The sequence below is a fragment of the Anoplopoma fimbria genome, chromosome 8, assembly GCF_027596085.1.
Source record: "Anoplopoma fimbria isolate UVic2021 breed Golden Eagle Sablefish chromosome 8, Afim_UVic_2022, whole genome shotgun sequence".
NCBI lineage: Eukaryota > Metazoa > Chordata > Actinopteri > Perciformes > Anoplopomatidae > Anoplopoma > Anoplopoma fimbria.
The window spans coordinates 422,248-449,720 of record NC_072456.1 but is presented as its reverse complement, the minus strand read 5'-3'; the positions used below and the strand labels follow the sequence as shown (position 1 = coordinate 449,720).

At 43.0% G+C, this 27,473-nt stretch overlaps 1 protein-coding gene across 1 annotated transcript in view; it reads left to right on the top strand.

Moving 5' to 3' along the window:
- Positions 1-27,473, top strand: part of LOC129094153 (pre-B-cell leukemia transcription factor 1-like) — a 57,601-nt gene extending 30,128 nt beyond the window's left edge. The window contains 8 exon segments of the mRNA XM_054602193.1: positions 13,883-13,912; positions 13,915-14,126; positions 16,024-16,214; positions 18,587-18,722; positions 20,182-20,341; positions 23,838-23,950; positions 24,949-25,038; positions 27,381-27,473. Coding sequence (XP_054458168.1) covers positions 13,883-13,912; positions 13,915-14,126; positions 16,024-16,214; positions 18,587-18,722; positions 20,182-20,341; positions 23,838-23,950; positions 24,949-25,038; positions 27,381-27,473 — 1,025 coding nt within the window.

Sequence of the window (27,473 nt, the reverse complement as noted above, 5' to 3'; positions counted from 1 at the left end):
TAGAAAAGAAGAAAAAAAAGTAATCTTCAAGGAGTTCAAGCATGGAAAAAAAAATGTGACGGCGCGTCTTGCTTCAAGGTGACTTAACGTGTACAGTTCACTCCCATTCAGGTGGGTGGAGGAGTTAGATCCCGGCCTCTCTGGAAGTCCGCAGCATGTAGGTCAGACCGACCTCATCATCCCACTGCAAAACATGCAGGACGGGCTAGATGGGAGAGAGGGCTTCATTGGTGTGCTGGTGATGTATGGTCCAGTGGCACCAGACTGAAACTGGAGCTTGATGTTGGATCTGATGATTATTTTATTTTTTTAATGCTTTTTCACTCGCGTCAGTTAGCTCAAATTAACCTCACTAGCATGAGTCTAATTAAGTTTCCTCATTGAAGCTTGGCACCGCGCCCCCTCCCCTCTGCATATCATTTTGATACCCCTCTGTCCTGAGGGATGGGCTGTGGAGAGCAGCAGGCGTGTCTCTCTCTCTCTCACCGGGGGGAGAGAAACACACTCTCTCCATCCGCCGCTCCGCCCTTTTCTCTCGTCTTTCTTGATTGACAACAGGGGTTCTTCCTGACCTACATCTGCATCTGCTCCCTGACCCAAATAGGACCCCACGTAATGAGCTGCTCGGGCCTTCTTTTTTTTGTCGAGCAGGAACCTGTGCGCTTCTCATCCTGGCTACAAGGGGGGGGGTGTTTGGCAGTGTCCCCGGGGGCTTTGTGTCTGGAGCTGCGGGGGCTGCACAAAGACACCGTCCCATCCACACGCCTGCCTGCCTACCCAGGCCATTCTGGGTCACCTGATTACTCCTCACAGTGATTACTAATCTTGGTGTTAATGTGCTGTATCACTGGGGCGCAGAGGCTAAATCGTCAGCCAGATTTCAGTCTTATTTGTCAGGCGCTTTGTCATCAGTTCTCCTGAAGTGCCTCCCCAAATATGGCAATAAAGCCAAAATCCATTCAGAGTCCTATCGTCGTGCAGAGCGTCGGGCTGTAATGCAATCTGACGATGAGGCCGTTATTGTTTCCTCCCAAACACCAGGAACAGTCGGCACTGGCAGCAGTTTGTACACAAATAGAGAGCGAGAGAGAGAGAGATCCCCTGGGATCCCACTGTGGATTCCACAAGCGAGCGTGAAAGCCGTTCGGCTCGTGTTAGTGTGGCAGCCATCACAGCGAAAACCTGTCTGATGAACACAATCATCACACCGGTAATATGAGCAGCTTCTTGATAAAGATGCTTTGCCGAAAAAAATAACACAAAAACAGAGAAGACTTCTGTTTCTTCGACACATTAAAGTGCATTTAGAGAACAAATCGCCTTTGTCTGTTCTTTGTACAACCCTGTCAGATCGTATGTGTGAGCTCTGACAATGCTATGCGGTGTTGGACACAATCCTGACGTTGTAGCACTCCTGCGCGCACACACACACACACACACACACACACACACACACACACACACACACACACACACACACACACACACACACACACACACACACACACACACACACACACACACACACGTAGATGCGGTGAGGTGATTGAATTTCCATCCAGCAGAAATATATAAATTTAGACTTGCAGGAACAACTCTGGAACTTGTTTCCTGGTTTCATTTCCTGTCACTTCGCTGTGTGATTTCCTCTTATCAGCAAGTGTGATATTATGTGAAAAATCTTATTTTCCTGCAGTTTTCATAATGACAATTTCCCATATTCATGATTTTGATGAACATCCTCGCTGCAGTAAGTGTTAACAGTTGTGCCAGATAAAGAAGAAAAAGAAAAAAAAACTCCCTTTGGAGGGAGAAAGGGAATGAGACATTCGACTAGAAATGGCCTCTCTTTCATTCATTTCACTTCCGCTTTAGTCCACCTCATTTCAGATAATATTGCTCCCATCTGTGCTGAACAATCAGAGAGGGAAGCTTTTCCAACGGCTGCATTAGATGGCCTTTCATTTTCCTCGGGCCTGCAATCATAATGACATAATGTGGTGCACGAGCCTCTGCAGCCCTCTTCTCTCCCTCTCTCTCGCTTTGGATTCAAACTCAAGCAGCTACTCCAATAAACATAAGACACCAAATCCCATCGTTTCTCCGGCTAAATAACACCGATCCCAGAGGCGTTGTGTGATGTTTTAATGAGAGCCCTCGGTTTCCCAGTGCTCAACGCCGTCTTCTCCTCTGCATTTCCTTAAACTGCCAAGTAAGAGCCCCATTAATAATTCAGCTCATTAAAGTGTGTAATTAATCTGGAGCTGTGTAACAGGGAGAGACTGGGGGCGCGGGGAGGAAACTCTCCAGGGGGGCACAAGAGAAACATTGGGCTAAGAGGAACAGCACACCCGCTGTGATGGAACCCGTTCCCCGGCGCACAACCAGTCCTCCTGCATCATTTATCTGGCAGGAAAAAAAATAAAAAAGCTACAGAGAGGCTACGCGGCTACACACGAGACATCTTCAGGCAACGTAGCCAATCAACAATGCAGCTCGGGTACACACAGGGCGCCGTGGCATTGTGTTATGGGGTGTGTGTGTGTGTGTGTGTGTGTGTGTGTGTTTGTGCGTGTCCTTGTGGAATCTGCTCTGGTGTCTGTTTACTGTAGATATTGAAGGTCAGTTCCTTGGTTTCTTGGAAGGCTGTTTTAGTCGCTACAGATTTCCCTATAATGTATCTGAATATGTGTTCAGGAATCACTCATTTATTCATGAAGCTAATCTTATCATTATACACACAAACACACACTTACAAGTTATATAAAATATATACATATATATACATATGTATGTATGGTTTATCTTATTTATATTCCCTTTTTGTCAATTCAACATTAACAAATTTACTTAACAGCAAGCAAATGCTGAATGTCTCACATAAAACATGTTGTTAGATGAGTTTTATGTTCAGCAGGCATTAAGAGGTTATAATTTGTTTAAAATAAAACACCACTCAGGTTAAACAAGGTCACGCTGACATTTCGTTGGATGCAGCAGGAAAGATAACAGGATGGAAACCACCATATCATCATAAAAAAAACTGCTTGGTTAGGTTTAGGAAAAGATAGTGGTTGGGGTGGAAATAAGTATGCTTGCTATGTAACCTACGTACATAAGTACACAAGTTATGAAACAAAACTACAGTGAATTAAGTCAACGTTGACTTTTGGTTTCACATAGGACACGAACACCTCTCCCCTGGGTGAAAGTCCTGTGTTTGATTGTCGGTATCGTTTACAAACAGGCCCGGTAAAGAACGACGACCTAACCGGAAAGCGACACGGAAGCGATATGTATACAGCGGGATATTTGTGTGACTTAAACAGCAGTCTATGCAGATTACGCTTCACTAAATGAGACAGAAATAGACTTGAAGGGTAAAAAACGCAGGGGGTCTCCATCAGACGCACGTCTCAAGAGCCAGGGTGGATTGATACATTTGATAAATGGAAGGGTATCTGTTACAGAGAAGTAACAATGAGATGCGCTAAGAAAAAATATTCTAAAAACGCTGTCAGCGGGGATTAGTCCTAACGCGCCGACAGATTGTGTGTTTTGTGCTTTGAGCTGAGCCAGACCAGAGAATATTCAGTTCAAACAGATGAATTATGTTGTAGTGCCCTCATTGTTCTCCGTTAAGTTTGAGCTAAGTGACGCCATGTAGTTTCGGTGCATTTTATGTTGAGTGAGGACTGCACCAGACTCTGTTTAAAAAATAGCCTTTTTAAATTCTACATTGCTTGTCCGGAACTAGCTTTAAAAGTGACGCATTTTCTTTTTAAATAATTACTCTGCAGTAGATTTAATTTATTTTATATTCTGTTTTTGGACATCTGTTACACGACCATCTACAGAGAGCTACCATCTGAATTAACATTCCACTTAACAGCACAACGTCCAAACAGCACAGTAGAGATGAGCCTTGTGCTGTTTGCCCTCAGTTGTTCAGGTAGACCTCAGTCAACAGTGGCATTCACACTCAGCATGCCTGCTGCCACTCTCAAAGCCCTCAGCTGCTCCAGATGTGGCTTAATTTACTGCGACTTGGCTAATCATGGTGATTAAGGATTAATTACTGTTAATCACTTTTACATAAACTGGTTGGCAGTAGGGGAGCTGTGCTCGGTGAAAAATGCCACACAAGTGTGTGTGTAGTCGGATAGATGGAAAAGGGACAGAGCTGGAGGACGCCAGGCTTCCCAATGGGGGCATTTCTCTGGGTTTAGGCTGTAGCTTTTTTTTTTACTCATGAGCACACCAGTCAAATGAAGTTAACCTCTAATAACTCTCTGCATCAGTTAATACTGGTCAAATAGCACAGGTCCAATTTGTACTGAAGGTACACGCCCATTGGTTGAGCCTCAGCGTTCCTAAATAGTAGCCGTCCCGAACATATTTTTTGCTGAGAGCAGAGACGTTGTCAATATTCAACGCAGCAGTTGTCTCCCGGTCAGCCGAGGCTAAACAGACACCGCTGGGCCGTGCGACTGTCCTGCTACGGGAGATAAGAATGTGAAGGAGCATAACCACTGCGAGTTCCATTAACACGGACTGACAAGGGAATCACAGGGACATCAGGGGGTCCGGGATGAGGCTGACAACAAAGCCTCTGCACTGTGCTCGTGTGTACCCCCCCGTCACCCCTCCTCCTTGCCCCCCTTGTACGAGCTGAGGGTGGCAGTGTGGTCACCTTCCCTCCTTGGCCTGGTTTCACACTGTGACATGCTCGTCTGCTCTCCTGAAGGAATGGCTTTAATAAGGTGGAGCGGATCAAGGTGACTGTTAATGACATGGCAGGCCAAGTCGACACTAGGCCCGAGGCCACGAATGGCCCCGGTCTGGTGCACGCTGCCGGACGCTGGCCATCTCATGTGAGACACACAGGACACTCGTCTGGATGCTCTTTCACTGCTACCCTTCCTTGATGTGGTCTGAGAAGTTGCACAGTGGAATGACACTGGCATCATGGAGCTGCTTTTGCTGCATTATGTTGCGTTTAATCAAGTTTTGGGAGTTTTGGGGTTTTTGATATAGGGCACTGTCAAAGTCCCTAGCCCTACAAGGGACCAAGTTGCAACAACAATTTAGGAACAAACCGTGTGACTTCAAAAAGCTGCATCAAAATCTTTATGATTCCACAAATAGAGTGTTGTTTGTGTTGAACTAAACCCTAGCGGTACAGCAGACTAGACTCGATTTGTGATTGAACGTGTTCTTGGTAGAATATATAGAATACTGCAAAACAGACTGTAGGTTGGCAATAACATGGACACAAACTATGCAGAAAACAACAGGTCTTATTCTTTGTATTCCAACGAGCGTTGCCCAATGCCAGAGCAAAGGGCCTGTCACATAGCAGAGCAGTGCACCACAAAGACGTAAGACTAGTCAAACTTTTTCCGCTGGTAATGTGTCAACATTGACAGATGCTACTTGGTCCAGCAAAATACTTATCACTGCAGATTCATCAATCCCCAAGCTTGGGTTCAGGACCCCCAGTAAAAATCTGAGTCAAACAAACACAGGACTTTCACCCAGTAGTTAGCCGTTTGTGTCCTGTGTAAAACCAAAGGACAACATTTTAACTTATTTCATTGTTACATTAAACGCTACTTACGCAACTTAAGTTACATAACAAATGTACTTATTTTAAGTCAAACCTAACCAAGTAGTTTTGTTTTGTTTTCAATTCACAAAGTTAACCAGGTGTTTAAAACTGCAACCTACATACTACACACAAAACTACATAATTTCACTCTTTTAATTTGAAAAAGGAATATCACCTTTGGTCAAATTTCACACAGCTCATACACGTATGCAACCTGTGTTGAGGGTATAGCAAGAAGGAAACGTATTGATTTTAAAGGGTCACTTTCCAAAAAGGTTAGTTCAATCGTTTTCACTCGTTATGGCTTTGAAGACATGACCGGAACACGGCATAAACGAGAATCTGAGGCTGATGATGTCCCTTCATCCTTAAAGCAGCGAGATTACGTAAAGCCTACCATTCTTATATGGGAAATGAAGTTGCTTTCAAAGTGTCACACAGCAGTGAATAATTAGAAAGGAAAAAAATGTAAATTTCAATTGGAAGTATGTGTCCACTGTAGCAAAGACTATGCGTGCATTACTAGTGGCCCTAAGGCCTTTTGGGGACCTAATTTCTAATTACCTTCATTAGTGGTATCTGCTGATGACAGCGTGTGTGTGTGCGCGTGTGTGTGTGGGTTGTATTTCTTAACAAAAGACTATGCTGCGTCTTTCTCCTCTGAACTGGTGGTTACAAAGCGGAGGGGCCACATAGCGGATGAGATGGCAGCGCGGCGCTTTAATGTGAAGGCTGTCAGCTCCACTCCCCTTGGTTTTTCACCCTCTGAAGAGCACAAGGCCTTATCGCTTTAATTGACTCTTTATCTTTTTGTTAATTTCCCCTTTAGTGCAATAGCTCCCGTTCTACCTTTTGATATGTCATTTTACATTGGCTTTTGCATGACTTACAGGAAGTGGCTGTATAGATTATCATATTTCATAAAAAAAAAGGCTGATTTCTTTTTAACAACACTGTTGAGGAGCTCAGTTCTTTCTTAATTGTCTTCATTGTCCATTAACCTCTTTGATGTTGTCAGTTAACCTTTTTCCTTTAAATGAATTACACGACTTTGTGTCGACACTTTGAAAGAAAATGCTACGATATATAATTGTATTCTTTGCACAACCCAAAGCTCTTTTTGTGCATATCTAATAAGTTGTGTATAATTTTATAGTGCTGGCAGGAGTTTAAAGACTTGAGCCTTTACAAAGGCAAACAGAGGGGACGTAAGGGGAGCAGGATTTAACAGTTTGATGCCTGTCGTCTTCCTCCTGGTGTATGTTGGTTCTCTTTCCATTCCAGTACACTTGCGACTGTATAATGAATTATGCCGATGTCGAATTAGCATGTAGCTGTCGCTTCGGCGCTGGTGCCTGCCTTGTGACAGGACCACCGTAGCACAGGCTGGCGTCGAGAGAGGGGGCTTCTCCTGTGATTTATTAACTGCCGAAGCCACAATGAAGTGTGCCCACTGAAGCACCAATGCAAACAAATAGGGCCGGGGCTGTCACTGTAAATTCAAGCAGACAGGCCGACCGCAGCCCGACCAGGAAGGGTTAATTATGCAAAAGCATTTGGCTCTCATCAGACCCGCCGGACTGTCTTGAGGATGGACTGATTATTCCAGGCAAGATTACATCATGACTCTGTTTAGAGAAGGTATGACCACATGCCGAAGGTCGCTGTTAACACTTGGGATCAGACCCATTTATTTGAATAGTGTGCTGATTTTGTTTGATAACTGCAAATTGTATCACTCAGCAGGGATTTTAAATATCTTATGTGGTTGTGTTTAATACATAGGAAGTCATGAAAGCATTATTAATTCTAATCTGGTGTTGACACAGATATGTTATGCACATGAATTTTAAGTGTCACCGATGCATATGTCACCATTTTATTTTGACATATTCGCAAACATATGTAAAGCTAGCTATGCGTTTGCACAATTGAACCTTGTCCTTGGTAAATCCACTCAATATTGATGAGTACCACAACTGACAGGGATTTCAGTAATGGTATCATTACCTCTGCCAGTTTTCTGTTTGGTTTAGCAGAATTATGGAAAAACTGCCGGCCCATTTTTCCTGAAACTGAGTTAAATTTTTGAAAAATGGGAATATGCCAGATACCCTTTCATTCTTGGAAATATCTTTGATATTATGAAAATGACGTATTATTAGCCAACATGGCTATTGCATTAACGCTAACGTCTTTTTGCACTGTACTACTTGCTTGTGTATCTCGCACAATTTTATTGTTTTTTTCCTTTGAAGAAGATTTAGGACATTTTTTTTTTGAAGTCAAGTTGGAACATATTTTAACTAATACTAATGAACCCCCATCCTAAACAAGGCTGTAGCATTGGCACAGTTCCGTTCATTTGCAGTGCCTCGCTGAGTGACAAGCTAACGTTACTATTAGCAGTTGCAATTAACAAAGTCAGCAAACAGTCTCACCATTAGCCACCTTTTATCCATCTATGTTAAGGAGTCCATAATGCCTCCTCACATGACTTTTGCGGTGTTGTGATTGGTGTGAACTGGTCAGGACCCTCTCTACTGTTCACGGTAGCACGTTACCAAAAACAAAGATAGCCTAGCCTGTAGGCTACATTGTGAAGTATGTCAAACATAGCATGAATATCACATTTACTCCCCATGTTTGAACAGTAGTAATAAAAAGTGACAGCCCTGTTGGGTACTAGCGAAACGTTTTTGTTTTTAGCCATGATAGTGGTTGCGGCTAATGCTAACAACCTGGAGCATTACTTCCTGTGCTCAATGTTTTTTTTTCTTCCTTTTTTTTTTAGACCAACCTGACACAGCAAGAGGTTTAATAAGCTCCTATTGGCTGATTGCTCAGCAACACAACTGAAAAACTGATAAGAAAAACATCACAGGTTGTCACTTTAAAGTCCTATGCCCTTTGCCTTTCTACTCAAAGTGCTCTTAGAAATGTCAAGCCAGGCGTTGTTGATCTGCCTGGACACGCTGTCACCTGACCGGCATCGCATGTCACTTTTGGCCGACTCTCCCCGTCCCGCTAACTGTGATGTAACACCGCGGATCACATTTCAGCGTCCGGGTGCAGAACGGAGGGCCTCACAAAAGGTGTCTGCCAGTTCGAAACGGAGGCGCCCAATCTCTGTCAGAGGGCTTTATGTTTGGCCGTCCATCTCTCTAACTTTGACAGAACAGCCCAACATCATTAATTAAACATCAGACCCCCCCACCCCCAATCACCCGATCACCACGACAGGCTGCCATGCCAACAGTCCCTGTCGACATGCCTTCGAAATCTAGAAGGGGATTACATATGGTAATGGTTTTTGACAGCCTGCCATTTGCCTCTGTTAATCTGATAGGATAAGATATCTGGACTGCAGAGCATGGTGTGCTGTAACTCTTTTGAGTCGGATATTGTTATGCCACAGAAAAAAAAATGAAAACTGAATCATTTTGAAGATGCAAGCAGTGTCCTGGAAGAAATCGTAATCCCCTGACAAGCTTTTGATACCATCCCAAATATTGTCACTGACTCAAAAGCGTATTTTTAGACCTGGATCTTGCTTGTACTTGCTGTCAATTTTAATATTTCTCACACTAACTTCTGTCACGTACGGCGAGATGATGTGACAATCTGTAACGGACCTGTGTCCTTCCCCCAGTGATGATATTTTTTCCACAGAGGCTAGTTATGATGCTAGCCCCGGGCTGCCAACCCACTTTTATTTCTTGCCACGGTTCATCCCCCTCAGAGAGAGTTTATTCTATGTTCTTTGTTCAATTAAGACTCACCCTGCTCTGAAATGATGAATCTCTGTTGCTAGTAGTTCAATTAATATTTTAATACCCACACCCATCTTCATATGAGGCCAAGAGCCAATCTTCTCGGATGACTAATATATGGGGAACAGAGAGTGTTACACATGTGCTTGCTAAAAACAAGCAATGGGAGAGAAGAAAGGGGGGTTTAGGCAAGCTGCTCCCCCCCTCCCCCCAAATAGGGAAGTAAATCATCTCCGAGCATGATATTCCAAGCTTATCCTCAAAGACCAAAAGCTTCCCCCCCCCCTCATTGCGGATATGAAATAAATATTCACAGATAAACAACCAGACATCCACCCCTCCAAAAGCCAATTGCCCCGTTTTATTTATTTTTTTCATATCGATTTGATTTGTAAAAGGCCAGATGTTGTGGGGTTAAATAAATGTCAAGTCCTGCCATTCCGCTTCACTTTTCCTGTCTTTTTCCGTCGGTGACATTTTGCCTCTGTAAAACCACCGACCAGTGCACACCAATCCTGACCCAATCCTTGTTCGCAGACACGCATAAGCAATGTAAAAAACACATGTAGAGGTTTCCTTCCAACACCACGCAGCAATCCCGCATTCTGCACGTTATTAGTGAATCCATCAGCAACCAAAAACCAATGTGAGAATCCCACGTTTTTATTCGCAGAGAATAAAGTGAAGCAATAAAAAGCCCGGTGCTTGCCTCCTTGTGAGAATTGCTTGTCAACAACAGGAGGGAGGAATACGGCATCGTCTGACAACAAGCCATCTTTGAAACGCCTCCAAGAGGGAAATGGCATCCATTAGAGACATACAGAAGATGTGTGTTCACTGGAGGGGGGCGCGGGCGTACGCATACACGCAGTCAATTGTTTATCCCCGGGAGAACCGTCGATGTTTGTCTGCGGGTGGCTAAGTAAGTTCACCAGCACTATTGGACAGGGAGTGCCCAGCAGACCCAAGGCTCAGGGAAAAAAAACCATTAGGATGAATCAATTAGGCCGCCATTAGCCAATAAAGTGGCCCTCACTGAGTCGTGTAATTATGACCCACAGCAAAGCCAATTTTATGGAGGCACATTATCCCTTTCTTTTCTTTAGTAATTTTATTTGAGATAATCCCGCTATGGTTTTAATTATGTGCTTTAGGTTCAGGGGTGGAATAAATAAATCTTTGTTTGCTTCCATCAGCAGGTCTGCAGGTTTTCTCCGTGTGGGGGAACCGTCCCATCACAAGGCGAGAGATTGTTGCCATTACGTCTGTCGTCGTTTGCAAGGATCAAACTGATTGGTCGCTTAAATTAAAAAACAAAAATGCCATCGCGTCCTTTCTCGAGGGATCCACATTAACCCCACTCGGAGTGGCTGCCCATCAGATCGTATGATAAGAGGCGGCGGGAAGGGGCTGATATTATAGGCAAGCAGCTACTTAGCTTGTTCCCAGCTCAGAGGACACTGTGTTAGTGTGACAATGTGCTGTCAATGAGGGATGACAGTACACAGCCAACATGGCGTAATGCATTGTTCCTTCCTGGGTCCCTCCTGACAGATGCTCTCCAAGACAGCTGGATCAGCAGCGAGAGTGGAGCTGGGATCTGGGCTGCGAACGAGGAGAGGATGTGATACGCGGCTGATTAGCGAGGGTGTACACGTGTCAACAAGCCAGGCCTGGGGATGGCGTCGGGAGTTTGTGTTAATTGTCAGTTTCAGACACGTTTACCTATTTATTTGGAGGCTTAATGCTCGGCTTCGACTACCCGGCCCCGTTGAATGTAGTGGTTTGCTTTCCACAACCTTTTTATTCCATCTTTCTACAAAAAAAAAAAAGCCTAGTAGTGCTTTGCCTTCTGAGAGGTTTCTCCTCAGAAATGACCTTCTGCAACAGGCGCTCTTATAAGAATGATGTTGGAGGTGCTTCAAGCCAAGTGAAATAAACACTTCATGAATGTTAAGTTGGAACTTGGCAGACGTGAATCGAAGGTTGTTTTTTTTCGGACACAGGGAATTTTTTGTGTTCCATTTTAATTTGACAGTCTAGACATTTTATGAGTTCAGGAAGAAATCTGACCTCGTTTTTTTTTTTTCTCTCTGTAGAAACATCTGACAAGAGCTTCCTCCCTGACATTTTTGTGCTGGTGCCGTTGAGTTTTTACATAGTTTTTTATGGTTTTTAATCTACTTATGCAAGTTGCAGGGGCAGGCGATTTGTCCGAAGCAACACAGGCCGAATTTTGAGACCAAGCTATGAGTCTCCTGAAATTCGTAACTCTTGTTCAGTCCACCCTGGAATACTAATAAATGTAACATCTTATTGTTTGCTTTTCGCAATTTTCTTTCTTCTTCTTCAAGAATGTACTGCTAGCAGTTGTTTTCCGACTGGAAATGACTTCCAGAATGTTCAGCTCCTTTTTTGCTCCATGGGATATTGTGGTGTGCTCTCATTTTAACACCCACTTTAGTTTGGTATTTATGAGGTGGTAACTATAGAGAAAAACTGCCTCTCCATACTGGTGAGTGCTCAGGAGCCGGGGAGCAGCGGGGGCCTCTGCTGATGTACGTTAACTAGAGCGGACAGGCGGGTTTAAAGTTTCTGATGGAGCGGGTTTGATCGGGTCATGGCGTGGCTTGCTGTCGTGGCGGTGCGGAGGTGAGGCGGGTGTGAAGCCAACCGAGATTTTCCCCCTCCGAGCCCGTCCATACATTAGGGGAGTGATGAAGGAGTCTGGGTAATGAGACAGGATGTTTGTACAGTCCTGCCATCCCAAGGGATCAACCCCCCAACCCCACCCCCACCCCGTCCATCCAACACTCCTCCCACACTCAATCTACCTCCCGCTGAGCCGGTGGCCTGAACCCCTGACCTCTTCCACTCGCCAACAGTTGCCATATTTGCATTTCCAGCCCACTTAAAAGGAGGGGGTGACTACAGCAGGCCTCATTCTCATCCCAGTGACCCCCCGCCCAGGCCTACCAACCAGGACAGCAGTCTGGGGTTAATGCACCAAGCGCTCCCATTGTCTCTGAATTAATGAAGTGCTCCCTGCCTGTCCCTTCTCATTCAATGACAACGAGGCAATTGACAAATGGTAGCGTTTTAAACGGCTATCGACAGGCGGGGGGGGGGGGGGGGTTCACAGGGCTCACGTTTGGCCCTGTGATCGGCTACCGTCAGGGCGTTTTCGATATCCACACCGGGATCAATTAGGAATGGTAGCATCACAACGCTCCACACGGGGAAGGTGTTTTATATTGAAATGGATTGTTCTCAGATGGAGGAGGAAGAGTCAGAGGCTGGGAGTGTTTTCACCTCAGAAAATGGAAGGTGGGACTAGAGCCTTTTAAAGAATGGCAGGGGAGACCTCTAGTGGAAGGCAGAGGTATCCACGCAGGCTACTGGTGTTGATGAATCTTTAGATTACCGTTTAAAAGGATGGGGAACATTTTGTTCATCCGGTCACCCATTTTAATCAAAGCCAATAAAATCTACATATATATTTAATATACACAAAGTAACAAGTGTACTGTACAATGTGTCCACTTTTCCACTGATGAAATTAAAGAAGGTGTTAGAGAACTTCTAACATCTTTTATTTTATTTTCAAATTGACTACAAAAGATGCACAAGAATAAACTACAAGCAAACAGCAACCACTCTGGCAGCTATAGAGGACTACCATGAAATAAAGATGATAAAAATAAGAACTATGATGATAATAGTAATTATTATAAAGGAGATTGAAATAAGTCAAAAGGAAAGAATGGATTATGTGATGGATCCAGCAGCACTGAGAAAGGTGGAGTAAGGGAAAAACGTTCTAGAATAAATAAATGAAAATGGTCTGCCTTGTCATAACTAAATACTGTAACTCGTTGCATCTAGAGCTGCCACTTATTGTTATTATTATTATTATTATTTTCATTATGAATTTCCCGATTAATCAATTCCGAGGTCCAAGGTGACATCTTCCAACGCCTTGCTTTGTCCAAACCACAAATATATTGAATTTACATTGATATAAAACAGAGAAAAACATGACAGACCGGAGAGCTTTGTGTTGAAAAAGTTGAAAAGGTGAATTACTGAGCCTAATGCTATGGATGGAGAATTAAAGATGTGTGTATATATATATATATATATATATATATATATATATATATATATATATATATATACACATATACACAGAGAGAAAACAAAGCTGGGCCAACACTGAAGGAAAAACTTCTTTCCACTCGTCATCATCAGCCTCCAAGCTGTTTCAATAGCAGAGTGAGCTTTTCCTAATTTCCTTTTAATATCAAAATATTGTCTTTAACAAGATCCACACACTTTACATCAACAGTCTGTGCTATTGTGTCATTCTCTGCTACAACATACTGCATCACTCACACTGAGCTGGTGGATGTGGTGGTTGACAGCTTGTTGCGGCGCATTACGCCACTGTAGGTGTGACCTTTCACGTCTGACCTCTGACCTTCTGCTCTCACTGCAGTGCTGAGTATCCGCGGCGCCCAGGAGGAGGAGCCCCTGATCCCCAGCTCATGCGCCTGGACAACATGCTGCTGGCGGAGGGCGTGTCCGGTCCGGAGAAAGGCGGAGGCTCGGCGGCGGCAGCCGCTGCGGCGGCGGCCTCGGGAGGAGCGGGGGCGGACAACTCGACGGAGCACTCTGACTACAGGGCGAAGCTGACCCAGATCAGACAGATATACCACACAGAGCTGGAGAAGTACGAGCAGGTGAGGACAGCACACCCGACCGGACGAGACGTACTAATAACACTGAATTCATGATACTGATAGTACTCTTTATTTAGGGCTACATCAAGTAGTTAGAAAGTACTAGACAAAGCTGTTACAATTAACAGATTTTTCTATCTCACCAATTGCATCTTTTTTCTCCAATTAAAGCATTGCAACAAAAGTATTCCAACATTTTGGACTTAATGAAGTTGAGGGACTATATCATGTACGATGATATAAAAAAACAGCAAATGTTTGACCTCTTTGCTTCGATTATTTTCTTGATTAATCTACCATATTTCAAGGGTTACCTTCTCATTCTTAACGAAGCTCCTCCAGAGCCACAAAAGATAAACTACGACTGTTTTCTTCCTAATAACTACACAGACAGTAAAACTAGCAGACATTTGTCTAACAAAATACAACAGTACTACAGAGAAACATGTAAAACAACATACAAGTGACGATGGGGTTCTATCAGTTGATGTGAGTGTGAGAAAGAAAAAATTAAATGAAAACCTGTAGACTTACCCTCAGTGGATGTCTCTGCATCACTTCCTGGTTCTTGTCTAAATACTTAACAATGACAAGTGTGGATGCGCTCTGTGTAATAAAAGCATCGCATTTAAAGCTGAAACTATTATTTGATTAGTCAATCAACAGAAAAGAATTGTCAAATAAATGTTTAAAGTAAAAGCACAGAAAGTTCCAGCTACTAATTTACGAGGATTTGCTGCTATTCTTTGTATTATTAAATAGTATAGTGAGGGGCAAAACAAGACACCCAGTGATATAACTTTGGCTTTTGGGGATTGTGATGGTCATTTTTCACTTACATTTTGGCATATGTTTTGCCAATACTTTTCTCTATACACCCTCTCCTAAGCAACGGAAACATATAGTCAGAGCAGTTAAAATACAATGTAAGTTAATGGCTGTTTTAACATACATTTCACAGACTGTTTATATCTTTTCGCTGAGGCAGGATCAACCTTAAATCAGGTGACAACCCTTGTAGATTCAAATGTTTCCTCAACACGCATCAGTCTCAGTAAGAATTCCCTTCAGACTGTGCGCTCAGCCCAGAATAGTCCAGCATATGCAGCACGTTGTGTGTCTCTGTGTGTTTTCCAAGTATAGTCTTGAACGTCTGTTGAAGTTTGGGAAGGGGGGGCTGTGATTTCCTCTCATTGCCTTGATAACCGATGCATTCACGACAATGGCGTCCCTTTCAGATGCATGTGAGTAAGACAGATGAACACGCAGATAGACAGACACAGAACAAAGCCTGACACGGCTAAATCCAGAGAGAGACCGACGTGAGGAGAGGAAATAAAGGAGAGGAGACAGTAAGAGACGCAGAGTCGGAGTGTAATATCGTGGCAGATTCACGCCTGGTGTCACACGGGCTGGATGAATGAAAAACGTCATGGCGTGTTCGTCTCTCAGGGTGGCTATGCTGTGAAAGTGTGTCTGAGAAGGGAACAGCTGTCATTGGTTCCTCTCAACACGCTGCCATCACCACTTCTGTTAAATATGAAATATATCAGCGCTTATATTCCCCCTTGGCTCTGTGAGAAATCTTGCCCCAGAACTACATCCTCTTTTCTTTTTTCTATTTCATCTGTGACTTTTAAATACTGTATGACATTGCGTGTGTGTGTGTGTGTGTGTGTGTGTGTGTGTGTGTGTGTGTGTGTGTGTGTGTGCGCGCACAGATGTGGGTTTCTGCAGAGGTAAATTTGATATGGCCACATTTGCAAATTTAAGTCTTACAGGTTTTTTTTATATTTATCCCTGTGTGTGTCTGTGTATGTGTGTGTGCGTGTGTGTGTGCGTGCGTGTGTGTGTGTGTGTGTGTGTGTGTGTGTGTGTGTGTGTGTCCTCCTCACAGGCATGTAACGAGTTCACCACCCACGTGATGAACCTGTTGCGGGAGCAGTCCCGCACGCGGCCGATTTCGCCCAAAGAGATCGAGCGCATGGTGAACATCATCCACCGCAAGTTCAGCTCCATCCAGATGCAGCTCAAGCAGAGCACCTGCGAGGCCGTCATGATCCTGCGCTCCCGCTTCCTCGATGCCAGGTGTGTGTTTTTTCTGTCACTGTATACAGTGCGCTTGACGTGCATTTCCATTCACCCATCGTGCTCAGTGCTGCAGAAAAACTCCCGTTTTTTAACAAACGTTGCAAATCATCATGTGCTTCCCCTGCTCAGCCTGATATCCATATGAATGGCCGATGTAGGAGGTCTATCATGCTATAAACATGCTGTAAAACATGCCGATTCTGCTGCTTACACACACACACACGCACCGGGCTGGTTTGCATCTATGGATGCCATTTGGACCAGCATACCTAGCAATGTTGGCCAATAAGAGTTCACCGCGTGCTCCGTAGCGCTAACTATTTCCCTTTTTTAATGTAATCGCTTGTTCCTTTTGATGCGCGCTTTGGATTTGCATACATTTCTCAGAGGATAAATGTCACTCAAAAGTCTGAGTCGGAGGCATAACATTTAAATGAGGCATGCGCTCCCTTACAAAGCTCCCTATCTATTCTCTTGCAAATGATTGTGGTGGAGGGGTAGGGGAAGGGAGAGGGAGAGGAGAGCTTTCACTGGTTGAGAGGCACCGCCATGCTCGGCGCCACTGATTAATCTACTGGCTGCTGGAGCTCACGCTGTGCACATTTGCATATTCTCAAGCAGGCTTTGGAGTGCGGGACAGAGATTTTAGCACAAATCTCCTCACCGGTGGATACATGCATAGAGATTTCACAGGGTTCCCCTGCAGCTTATGTAAAGTCCTCTTTAGATGTGGCACATGCAGACATGACCTGATAGGTGCAGGAGATGGAGGGTCAGTCAACTCGTGGGCATCGGCATGTGATATCTGTCTGCTTTAAAGGTGTCGGGGGGGGCTTTCACAGGGTTCATTTGCATATGGAAGCTTTGTATGTTAGTATTTCATGTGTGATCAATGCAGCCTTGTGTCTGTGCTGCCATGTATTTTGAGCATGCTGGGATATTAAGATTTATCTTTGGATTATCTGTGTGTTTACTATTAGACACAGTTAGTCTGTACCTTTGAAGTCAAAACAATGGTGTTGTGATACTCGCTTTAAAGCTGCTCTAATTCATTTTTTGTTTGCATTAACCATGCAATAAATTACAGCATTGTTTTGGTTTTATGGGTGCCGGATATTTCACTTCCCTTTTAAAATGATGTTATATGTCTGCCAGTTGTGTAAATATACAACTGTGTGCAAACCTTTTTGCCACAACAACTTCATATGTTAATGTTGTGCTCACAGCTTGTTGCGCTGCCACCAAGTGGCCAAAAATAAGGCTGAAGGTTCATAATCTTTTTTTTGTACAAACCCCAACCACAAACCACATAAAGTACAAAAACTTAAATTGCCATAAACCTCTCAATAAATCTAAATTGTTTTTAAATTTAGAACTGACATTTGACATTTGATGCAAACGTAATGGACTTGACCTTTCAGAATATTGTGATCTGGATACGTTTCGTTCAGTATTATGGCTTGATACGCAGCCCACCAAATAGCTGTTTTCATTATTGCTTAGTTTTTTATCTATTTATCTAATTGGCAAAATCTTTTCAAATGTTACTTACAGTAATAGTAGATTCTGAGTAGAATATAATGAACCTCTATGTGCTGTTATTGCTACTGCCAATTATATTCAGTTGTTCATGAGCAGCTGTAGTAAAGCAGTTCTGGGCCTAATTGTTCTCTCGAGTCCTGACAGTGTCTGACGTTAACCACGGCTTATTGAAAAGTTTTGAGTGCGGCAGTAGTTTTAAAAAAGCAAATATGCTCATTCAAAGCAAAACCGGGGGGGGGACAAAAGAGATGTCATTATTTGAAGAACAGTGTACTATAAAGTCAACATTTCAGTGAGTAAAAGAAATAGGGGTTTAGATGACACTCTATCCTGCAAAGGCATTGTTATCACTTGTTTAGTGACTCCTAGTGGTAGTATTACAAAAGGTCTTGTTATGGGGTCAAGGAAAGATGTGAAAAAGAAGTAATAAGGACTTAGGAAAAGACAACTGCTATAAGGATACGACTACACTTACACTAGGTTAGGTAATTATGCGACGGAGGAGGTTATTGACGTGGGTCTGCCGTGATGCTGCAGCAAGGAATTGTGGGGCGGTATAATCTCCTTTCCTCTCATAAAGAAAAGCCTAGAGGGCCCTATGCTAAATGCTATAAGAAAGGTAGCATTGAAGCACCTTTCCTCAGCATCAAGAGAATTGGACCAGCTCTTATCATGGCTGCCATTTAAGATACTTCCAGGTCATTTCACTCAGTTGGGAACCGTCCTAATTAACAGCTTAACATCAATGCTCAACACTTTATGCCGTTGTGATTCATGTAAACTGGGCTCTACTCTACTGTTTTAACTTGCCGATGCTCTCTTTGCAGACGGAAAAGACGAAACTTCAACAAGCAGGCGACAGAGATCCTGAACGAGTATTTCTACTCGCACCTCAGTAACCCCTACCCAAGCGAGGAGGCTAAAGAGGAGCTGGCAAAGAAGTGTGCCATCACAGTTGCCCAGGTACACCACAGATCAGTGCACCACACCACACCACCTGTAGGAAAACCTCTGTACAGAAGAGTGACACGAAATACGATTCCTAATCTGAAGCAGCTGTGAGCGTCTTGGCAAGTAACCTAATAATACGCTTTCTGACTGTCATGGGTACAGACAGCTCCTCTAATCTTTTAGCGGTACCTTTCAGTGAGACAACAAAGGACTCAAAGTATAAATATATGCCATGTCATAAGTTTGTCATCTTGTAATTCAAACCAGACAAAGCTATTTTTGACCAATGACTCTATGTTTCTATTGAAGTAGTGCAGGCTAAAGACAACACTGCTGTCAAAGTTCTTATGTAATCATATAGTGGAACAAGTTTTGTAATAATACAGAAAATATTCAACATCCAGAGTCAGTAAAAGGTACTTCTGTGAGCTTTGACACAACGGATATAGATTTAATCACTTCTTTTCATGATTGATATGAAACACATTTCTTAGTTTCATAGGATTATAAATGAATATTATTTTGGCTACTCATCATAACATCTGACAAAACTATTAATGGATAATTAAAAAAAAGACCAATAAGTTAATCAATTGTGAAAATAACCCTACTGTATATGGAAGTAATTAGCAATACCATTAGCCTCTGAAAATAGCACTGCAGTCATTTGAGGAATGAGCAGTGCAATGACGGTTTACGATAAATCTGGCAGTAACTTACCAAACATCTAAAGACACTCAAGATGTTTGTGTCGTTGCTGCTGACAAGCAAAAAGAGTCAGATATTTAGGTACCTTGTTTTTTTGGTTTGTTTTTTTCATCTTTGCATTCTAGCGCTCAAGTTGTTTCAATCCCGTGAGAATTGATAATAAGGGAAGCAACGCCAAGGTAAACAGCAGTTTGTGTTTTGAATCCATCATTTGGGAATGGATTGTTTTCTCAATTGGTTTCATTAATTTATACCAAATGATTTGAGGATGCATCTGGGCCTGATTGTGGAAGCTGCTCGGCGGCTGAATGATTTGTAGACTTTCCGTTGCTTGGCCATAATAAAGGAGATGTTTACCTACTCTGTGTATTGGAAACTTTGCAGGATTGATTTGGTTTTCATTTTAATGTTGTTTATCATTAGCGCCGGGATTACCCCCCTGGCGTCATCTGGGAGTCCATTAGCAGTAATGGGTGTTAGCGGATGTTGACTGATTGGTGCGTGCGTGAGTTCTGATGATAGCTGCAGTCATGGTGACATAATGAGACTGTTATTGGCAATCATTCCATTCTGGCACTAATGTGGATTCGCAGCACCAGACTATGTAGCCCCTACATCTCGGCAGTGTAACACATGCCATTAAGGCTAACCTAAATAAACTACCCTGATATCTCTGAATGCTTCCCCCCCCCCAAATATGGAGAGGTTCTGTGTGTTGAGACTCTGTGAGCATTAAACTACCCTCTCTTGTTTGTCTGCTCAGGTTTCCAACTGGTTTGGGAATAAAAGAATCAGATACAAGAAAAACATTGGTAAGTTCCAAGAAGAAGCCAACATGTACGCTGCGAGAACTGCCGTGAATGCGGCTAATGCATCCTCACATGGAAGCCAAGCAAATTCACCCTCAACTCCAAACTCTGCAGGTGAGACAGGAAGTCCCTGGCTCTGATCAGCTACTAGACATGTACCTCCTCTCTGTTCATTACTACAACTAAACCACTATTGCAGTATATCAGTGTGAGGCTATTTCAATGCTGGTGCTGGTGATTTGTAAGGAATGAACAAATTAGGACTAACAAAAAGGCCGTTCTCGTACAAGGGACTATGCCTATCACCTGGTAATGCACCATTATTATATTGAACAGGTCACCTTAACAAGAATAACTACCCTTAGAGAGCAAAGCTGTGTCAGAGATAAGCCAACCTGAGCCCCATGCCAAGTCTCCCTATGCTTACTGTCCTTTTGTCTTCATCTCAATTAATCCTATTCTTCATGTATGACTATTTGACTCTGTATTCATCATGATCTGTGTACTGAAATTCACAGGATAGTTCTATGGTTTTTCTGTCCTTTTCTTATTGTCAACATATCACATTAAAAGACAAAATCAACAATTGACTCTACTAACAAGTACTGCCTCCTACACCTTCTTCATCTGTGCCTTAGAGCTCAATTTTTGTCCGAAAACAAGTGAAAGCAATCAATGAGTCATACTGTTAAACCTATTAATAGCAACATGGCCACTGTTTCTTTACTCACATAACACACAATCTCACATAAATTCCATGTAAATAGTTTTTAACACCAAATCTGTGTTAATAGTACTACATATATTCATTATTTTCTTCCGTTTGGGTAGCATTTGCAAAAAACAACAGCACCATTTAGGGAATTCACATAAGCTTTTAAAACTGACACTATATATTAATGACACAAGAATTTTGCAAATTCGTAAAGTCCTCAATTGAATTAGTTCATTTTGGTCTTTTTATGAGACTTATTGACAATAAAAAAGTGAATATTGCTGGCCTCATCTTTAAAGCTACAGTCCATTATTTTCTGAAAGTTGTGTATTTACAGTCTCACTAGGAGTCAGAACAGGAAATATCTTGAGCCTAGCATGGAACAAGTATGGGAAACAGATGCAAATAACTAGCTAAGATCCATAAAAAGTGAACAAATGTACTTTTAGATCACTCCAAAACTGATTTGTTTCAATTGTTGTATCCTGTTGTGCCAAGTAGTCCCAAATAAATTCAAAGGTCTCACACGTTTTGTTGGAAGATTCCTTGCTAGGCTAATCACATCCTGAGCCAACCACTGAATACTTAAAAAGGTGCTAAATTACAAATTCAGAGCATATCTATGATTGAAGGATTGCCTCCACACAGCTCTCAACATGGCAACAGCTGAGCCAACGACGCTAACAACACCAACAGTGCAAACAGACAGACCAGCTACATGAAAGAAAAGAGCACAGAAAAGCTCACATTACAACACACACAGAGTATGACTCTGTTGCGTTGTTTATTCTTATTTTGCTGTAATTTTTGAGCAATCTCTGGTTCAAGGGTTCAGTATTATTTAAATAAATATTTAAAGTTCTATCTTAATGTATATTAAGGAGCCAGTCAAATGAAAGGCTTTCTACATAAACAAGAAAATAACAATATCTAGAGCGATACTGAATAGTTCAAAGCTTCTATCATAACGTCCATATCCCAATTTTAAACCAACATTTAAAATGCTGCTCATCTTTTACCTTTGCATGTCTATTCGTTGTGTTTAAACCTGCCATTTCTGCACAGTTGCAAATAAAGATAAGGCTACACTTATTTTTTGTTTCCAGTGGTGGGTGCCTAGGATTGTTTCTGACTGCTGTTAGCCGGACATTTCCAATAACTCCAAAGTCAAATTAATTGGAAAAAAAATCTAGATGTAATAATTTCCAAAATTCACATTTTATGACATATATTCGACTTCAATCCCTATTTGTTGGTATTTAGCCTTTTTGGAAAAAAAACAAAAAACATTCCACTTTGTCAAGTCTAGTTGTTCTACTAACAATCTTAACCGCACCATAAATTAAATGTATATAACGACAAATAAAATGAAAGCTTGTTTAACAATTTTATTTTTAGGGTGACAATGATTTCATTAAATCTGGTGACAGATATTTGAATCTTCTTTGGAAAACCTCAAAGAAAAGGAAATACATTGGCACAGCCCAAATAATCACAATTTCCAACACTGCATAAACTTTATTACAACAACACACAAATTGAACCTCAAATATGGTCCAATTCAGAACTTCCTCAGAAACCTTTCCCATAACTTGCCACGGCAGGCCAGAATAAAAAAAGCACTATCTTACCTGCAGCTACGCCTCCACAGGTGGACTCTCCTGCGTCTCCTGGGCTTGGAGTTGAAAAAGGTTGATTACATCATCGTTATCTTTAGTGTCAATTAATTATCTTTCAAAGAACAAAAACGTCAGGTTGTACGTCCAGTTATCGTGGATTGTCTATCCACGAACTATCGAGTTATCTATTATCAGGTGCGTCTGGATCCGGTTTGTCGCATAGAAAAGTCTCCCAACACTGTAAGGCATCAGAGGGAGCCCGGGTCATGATGGCCCTGGTAACAGCTGGGCCCTCTGTAGCTGATAGGTCCGGTGGTGTCCCGACTGACGCCGCCGGCTGCCGAGCGTGAATTCCAAGGTTAACAAGACAAGCATGGCTCTCGCGGGAAGTCCGTGAAGAAGTGGCCGCCGAAGTTTCGCCTTCATTCCCAGAACCAACACCAACACCCACCCCGCTGCGACTGCTCCCTAGACACAACATGGTCCAAACATGCGTCATCGTATTTCTTTTTTTAAAGCTGCTTAAAGACAAGACCGCTGTTTATCCAGACTTCGGTCGCGTTAGCTGCTAGCTAAACGAAGCCGCCTACTGACGCGGGTGATGTCCGTCAGTCCATCACTTAAAAAAGGAAGTTTTGAATATTAATATTTTTTAGTAGCTTCATATTTTAGATTAATGGCTCAACACTCAAAACAATTAATAATACAAAGAATTATAGTTTTTCTTTTTTATTCATTCATGAATTTCATAGGGACACATTAAGGCCCATTTTCATATAGCTGCCTCACCATTACTCCACCACCATATCTTTACTTAAAGTGTTGTTTGTTGCTATATTGATGCTCTGAATTTGTAATTAAGCACTTTTAACTCTGAAATGAAATCATATTAATAATTTCACCTTTCGTTAAACATCAAGAAAGGGCATTTGGCCTGCTTGTGGACTGTAAACTTAGCCATAAATAACCTCTTAAAACCACTAATATATAAATTACTCACTTGTGTCACCTTTTTGGCGGTAAAAACGTTTAATCACACAAACACCCCTTGTTTCAGGCTACAGCTGTATCTCTGTCCTCATGTTTCTATTGGTTTCCATTGGTTTCCATTGGTTTCCTCTAAAATGGCTGCATTCCTCTCACCTAACAGAGCCTGTCTGGCTGCGAGCTAACATCTGCATGGTGCCCCTCCAGGCTGCTGCCTGGACCGGCCGACCTGCTTACGCTGCTTGCTCTCTGTCTCTCTGTGATGCGACTGCTCCCTCTCTCCTTTCAGGTTCTGGCGGCTCTTTTAACATGTCAAACTCCGGGGACTTGTTCATGAGCGTGCAGTCTCTCAATGGGGACTCGTACCAGGGGGCTCAGGTGGGAGCCAACGTGCAGTCACAGGTAGGGCCGCGAGCTGCACTGCAGATAATACAGGGGCAGGCCCACCTCACATCCCAGTAGACATTTTGACTTGTCATGCACAGGTGTGATTATCATTAATTTGACTAATGTCATACTCAAATAATATCATAACTCCAATGCAGTCCACTAAGCTAGTTCTAAAGGCTATACGCCATTTGTTAGCATTTGGTTCTGCTTTTTAACAAAGCTATATAAATGTAACATTTTAATGAAGCTAATTTGAGGCTTACAATATTGGTAACCATTTTGAAACAGTGCGTGAACTCTCTCAAGTCAGAATAATAGCTGATTTTCTTGTTTTTTACCATTCCAACATTGCATGAATGCAGAATTAATCATGTTTTCTTGATTTTGGCTTTAACCAATATACTTGCTTGATGACTTTTACTTTCCATTTCATTTTGCTGTCTGAAAATGTCTTGCTAATACAAATATTCCAAGCCTTGCTGGCATGAAAGTGCTCAGTTTTAGTTTGTTGCTCCCACATGATTAATTCAACTTCATTTCCACAACAAGTTCTTTTACCCACAGTCATGCACAGCCACATTAGAGGTGTTTTTACATCCCCAAAGTGGACCCTACAGTTTGAGAAAAACACTTGGACCTTAATGGAACAGAGCAATCATAAAATCTGTTGGCTTTCTTTCTTTGACAAGTTAAAATGTCCGTTGTGACAAAAAAGGGATATACAGGCTTGTACTGGCTCCACCATAGAGCGTCTTCACAGTCTCAAGGGCAGGCCTTTTCTCACAACGTGTTCACCATGTGAATAGGTTTTATTTTAACAAGCAGAAAGCTTAAGTTTTTTCTTCCTCAGCTTCCTTTTTGTTTGGTTGGACCTTGTCGTCTCTAAGGATATACTTGCAGCAGTGTACCCTTGTTGTCCCTCTCGTCGTCTTGTCATCCCTCTCTTTGCTCTTGAGCTTCCCTTGTGTTGACTCTGACCTTGCTTTGTTTGTTGTCTCTGAATGTTTCAGGTGGATACCCTTCGCCATGTTATCAGTCAGACAGGCGGATACAGTGAAGGACTCACAGCCAACCAGATGTACAGTCCGCAGGGCATCAATGTAAGGATTCTTTTTTTCTTTTTTCTTCTTCTTCTTCTTCTTCTTCTTCTTCTTCTTCTTCTTCTTCTTCTTCTTCTTCTTCTCCCTACCAATTATTTCAAAGCCATGGGGCTCAGAATGCCACTTAGTGGGACTTGTCTCTGCTCCATGGTCACCTAGTTGATTGCCTCTGCATAGCCCCCGCCACGGGCAGCACGCTGCCCGGCGTACGCAGGCATGTGGCCGGCCTGACACACACGCAGAGCCGCCGTCTGAGCCTGTCACGTCGGATCAGGTCTGGCGCAGCACCTGCAGCCACGTACAGTCAGCTGCTAGCGAACTGCACAGACAGGTGACACCTCCTGCACCGGACTTCAAATCCCCTCTGACCACCTGACCCGTGATTAGCAGCCCTCGGGGGGGCCAGAGGCTCCCAGTAAAGACAACGGCGCAGACACACAAAACAAAAAATGCCTCATGCCACAGGAAACAACTTCCTCGTGTGCCATAGGGGTGCGTCCCCCCTCGTGTTTGTCTTGTTTTGTGGCAGAGTTCGGGTGGGGGTTGGAGTGGGGGGGGGGGCTCGCTGGCGGCTGCAAACAGTGGGGAAATTCACAGCGACAAGCCGTGTCGTAAAGGGGAAAATCGATAAGACAGACACAAGGAGAGCAGAGTGTGGACTTGGGACAGCAATCCAAGCGCATTGCTCAGATCATGTTCCTGCCACACTAATGGCCCTGACAGCGAGCCGCGCCGAGAGGACGACGGCGGTCACAGCCGCGGCTCCGCTCCTCCGCTGTCGTCGTCGTCGTCGTCGTGCCTCAGTGGCCATATGATAATCAGATGAAAAATCCCCCCAGTAGAAAAAAAAACACCATGTATGTGTATTCAAATGGGCGTCCCGGCTGCCTCGGAGCGCACCCCGCAGCCAGCTGTGCGAGCCCGGAGAGGCCGCTAACGTATGCAGGCCCTGTTCTCTCTCAGTCCTTTGACCTCACAGATACGGTTCTCCTTGGACGCCTGCTTGCTCTACCACATCTTACACTGCCACAGTATGCTGTGTTATTCACTTTCATACCCTGTAAAGAAGCCCCGCGATGCATAATGTAAGAGCGGGATATCTGTCTGCCAGGCTGTTTGCCTGTGATTTATGTAGCTAAGGCTAGTAAGTTACGAGTTTTGGCCTCACTGCAATATGCGCTCCGCAGTTTGTTTGATAAGGATATTTTTCCAAGTAGTGGTAATTTCTATCAAAGTTGTTAATCTTATAGGTGAGAACTTAATGTCATCTCAACCTTGTCTGAGCTGTTTAGGTCTTTTATTCAGAGCAGCACAGAGGAGCTCCAAATAGATAACACAGTAGAGATGCTATTTTTCCGTTTTTTAACTAAAGAAATGTATCTTTGAAAAAACGCCCACACAACAGCTTTAGAAGCCTCCCACAAACCCCCAACACATTTTCAACTCTGTGTTTTTGTTAATGAAATACATGCTGTGGAAAATAAAAGTAATTGAGTGAAAAGTGGAGCAAATGATGGAAGAGTTTAAGGAACTATATTTTTCTGAAATATAACAAAAAGACTGTATAATGACTGAGCGGATACAAAATGCATGTTGTGTATGATTACAATTTTTATGTGGATGATTACAATTTTGAAGTCAGACATTTTACGATCTGACCCCTCCACTTTATGATAACACACTACCGTCTGCCGCCTTAAATAACAGGCTTTCTTTTAAATGAAAGGCTGTCGAGGACCATTTCCCGTTATTCTGATGGCTTTAAATGTACTATTAATATCCTAAATGCTCTCTAACAGGCCTGTCTCTGGTAGGGGAAGGGCCCTCCATTGCTCTTATTGTATGTTAATTCTTGCTGTCAGCGTAACAATTAGTGCACATGACGCTGATTGTACTGGTTTGGTTTCGGGGGTCTTTTCATAAAATTCACATTTATTATTCATATTATTTAAAACGAAAGTGACATGAATTTATGTCAAGACAAAACCTCGCAAACCTTCTCTTCTGTGTTTTTTTTTTCATTATATAAATTTGTGTGTGCAGTGTATGACGGGGCGGAGACTGTAATTCACTCCCTTTCTGCTTGGTTGAAAACATGATTTTATATTTCTTTATGTCAGTCGTGTTCTGAAATATTAGCTGTGATTCCAGCTAGGTTAGCTTCTCCTCCGATCCAGGAGGCAATTTGGCTTCAGGCTGCGTGTATCCCAGCATTCCACGCTGCGCTCATACACTACCTTGCCCTCAGGACCTCCGTTCGTTGTACCTCAGTGTGTTTTGACCCGGCTGCATTGACTAATGAATATGAAAAGTAATGCTTCTCTCCTTTTTTTCCCTCTCAGGCAAACGGCGGCTGGCAGGATGCTCCGACCCCCTCGTCAGTGACTTCACCCACAGAAGGACCCGGAAGCGTTCACTCTGACACCTCCAACTGA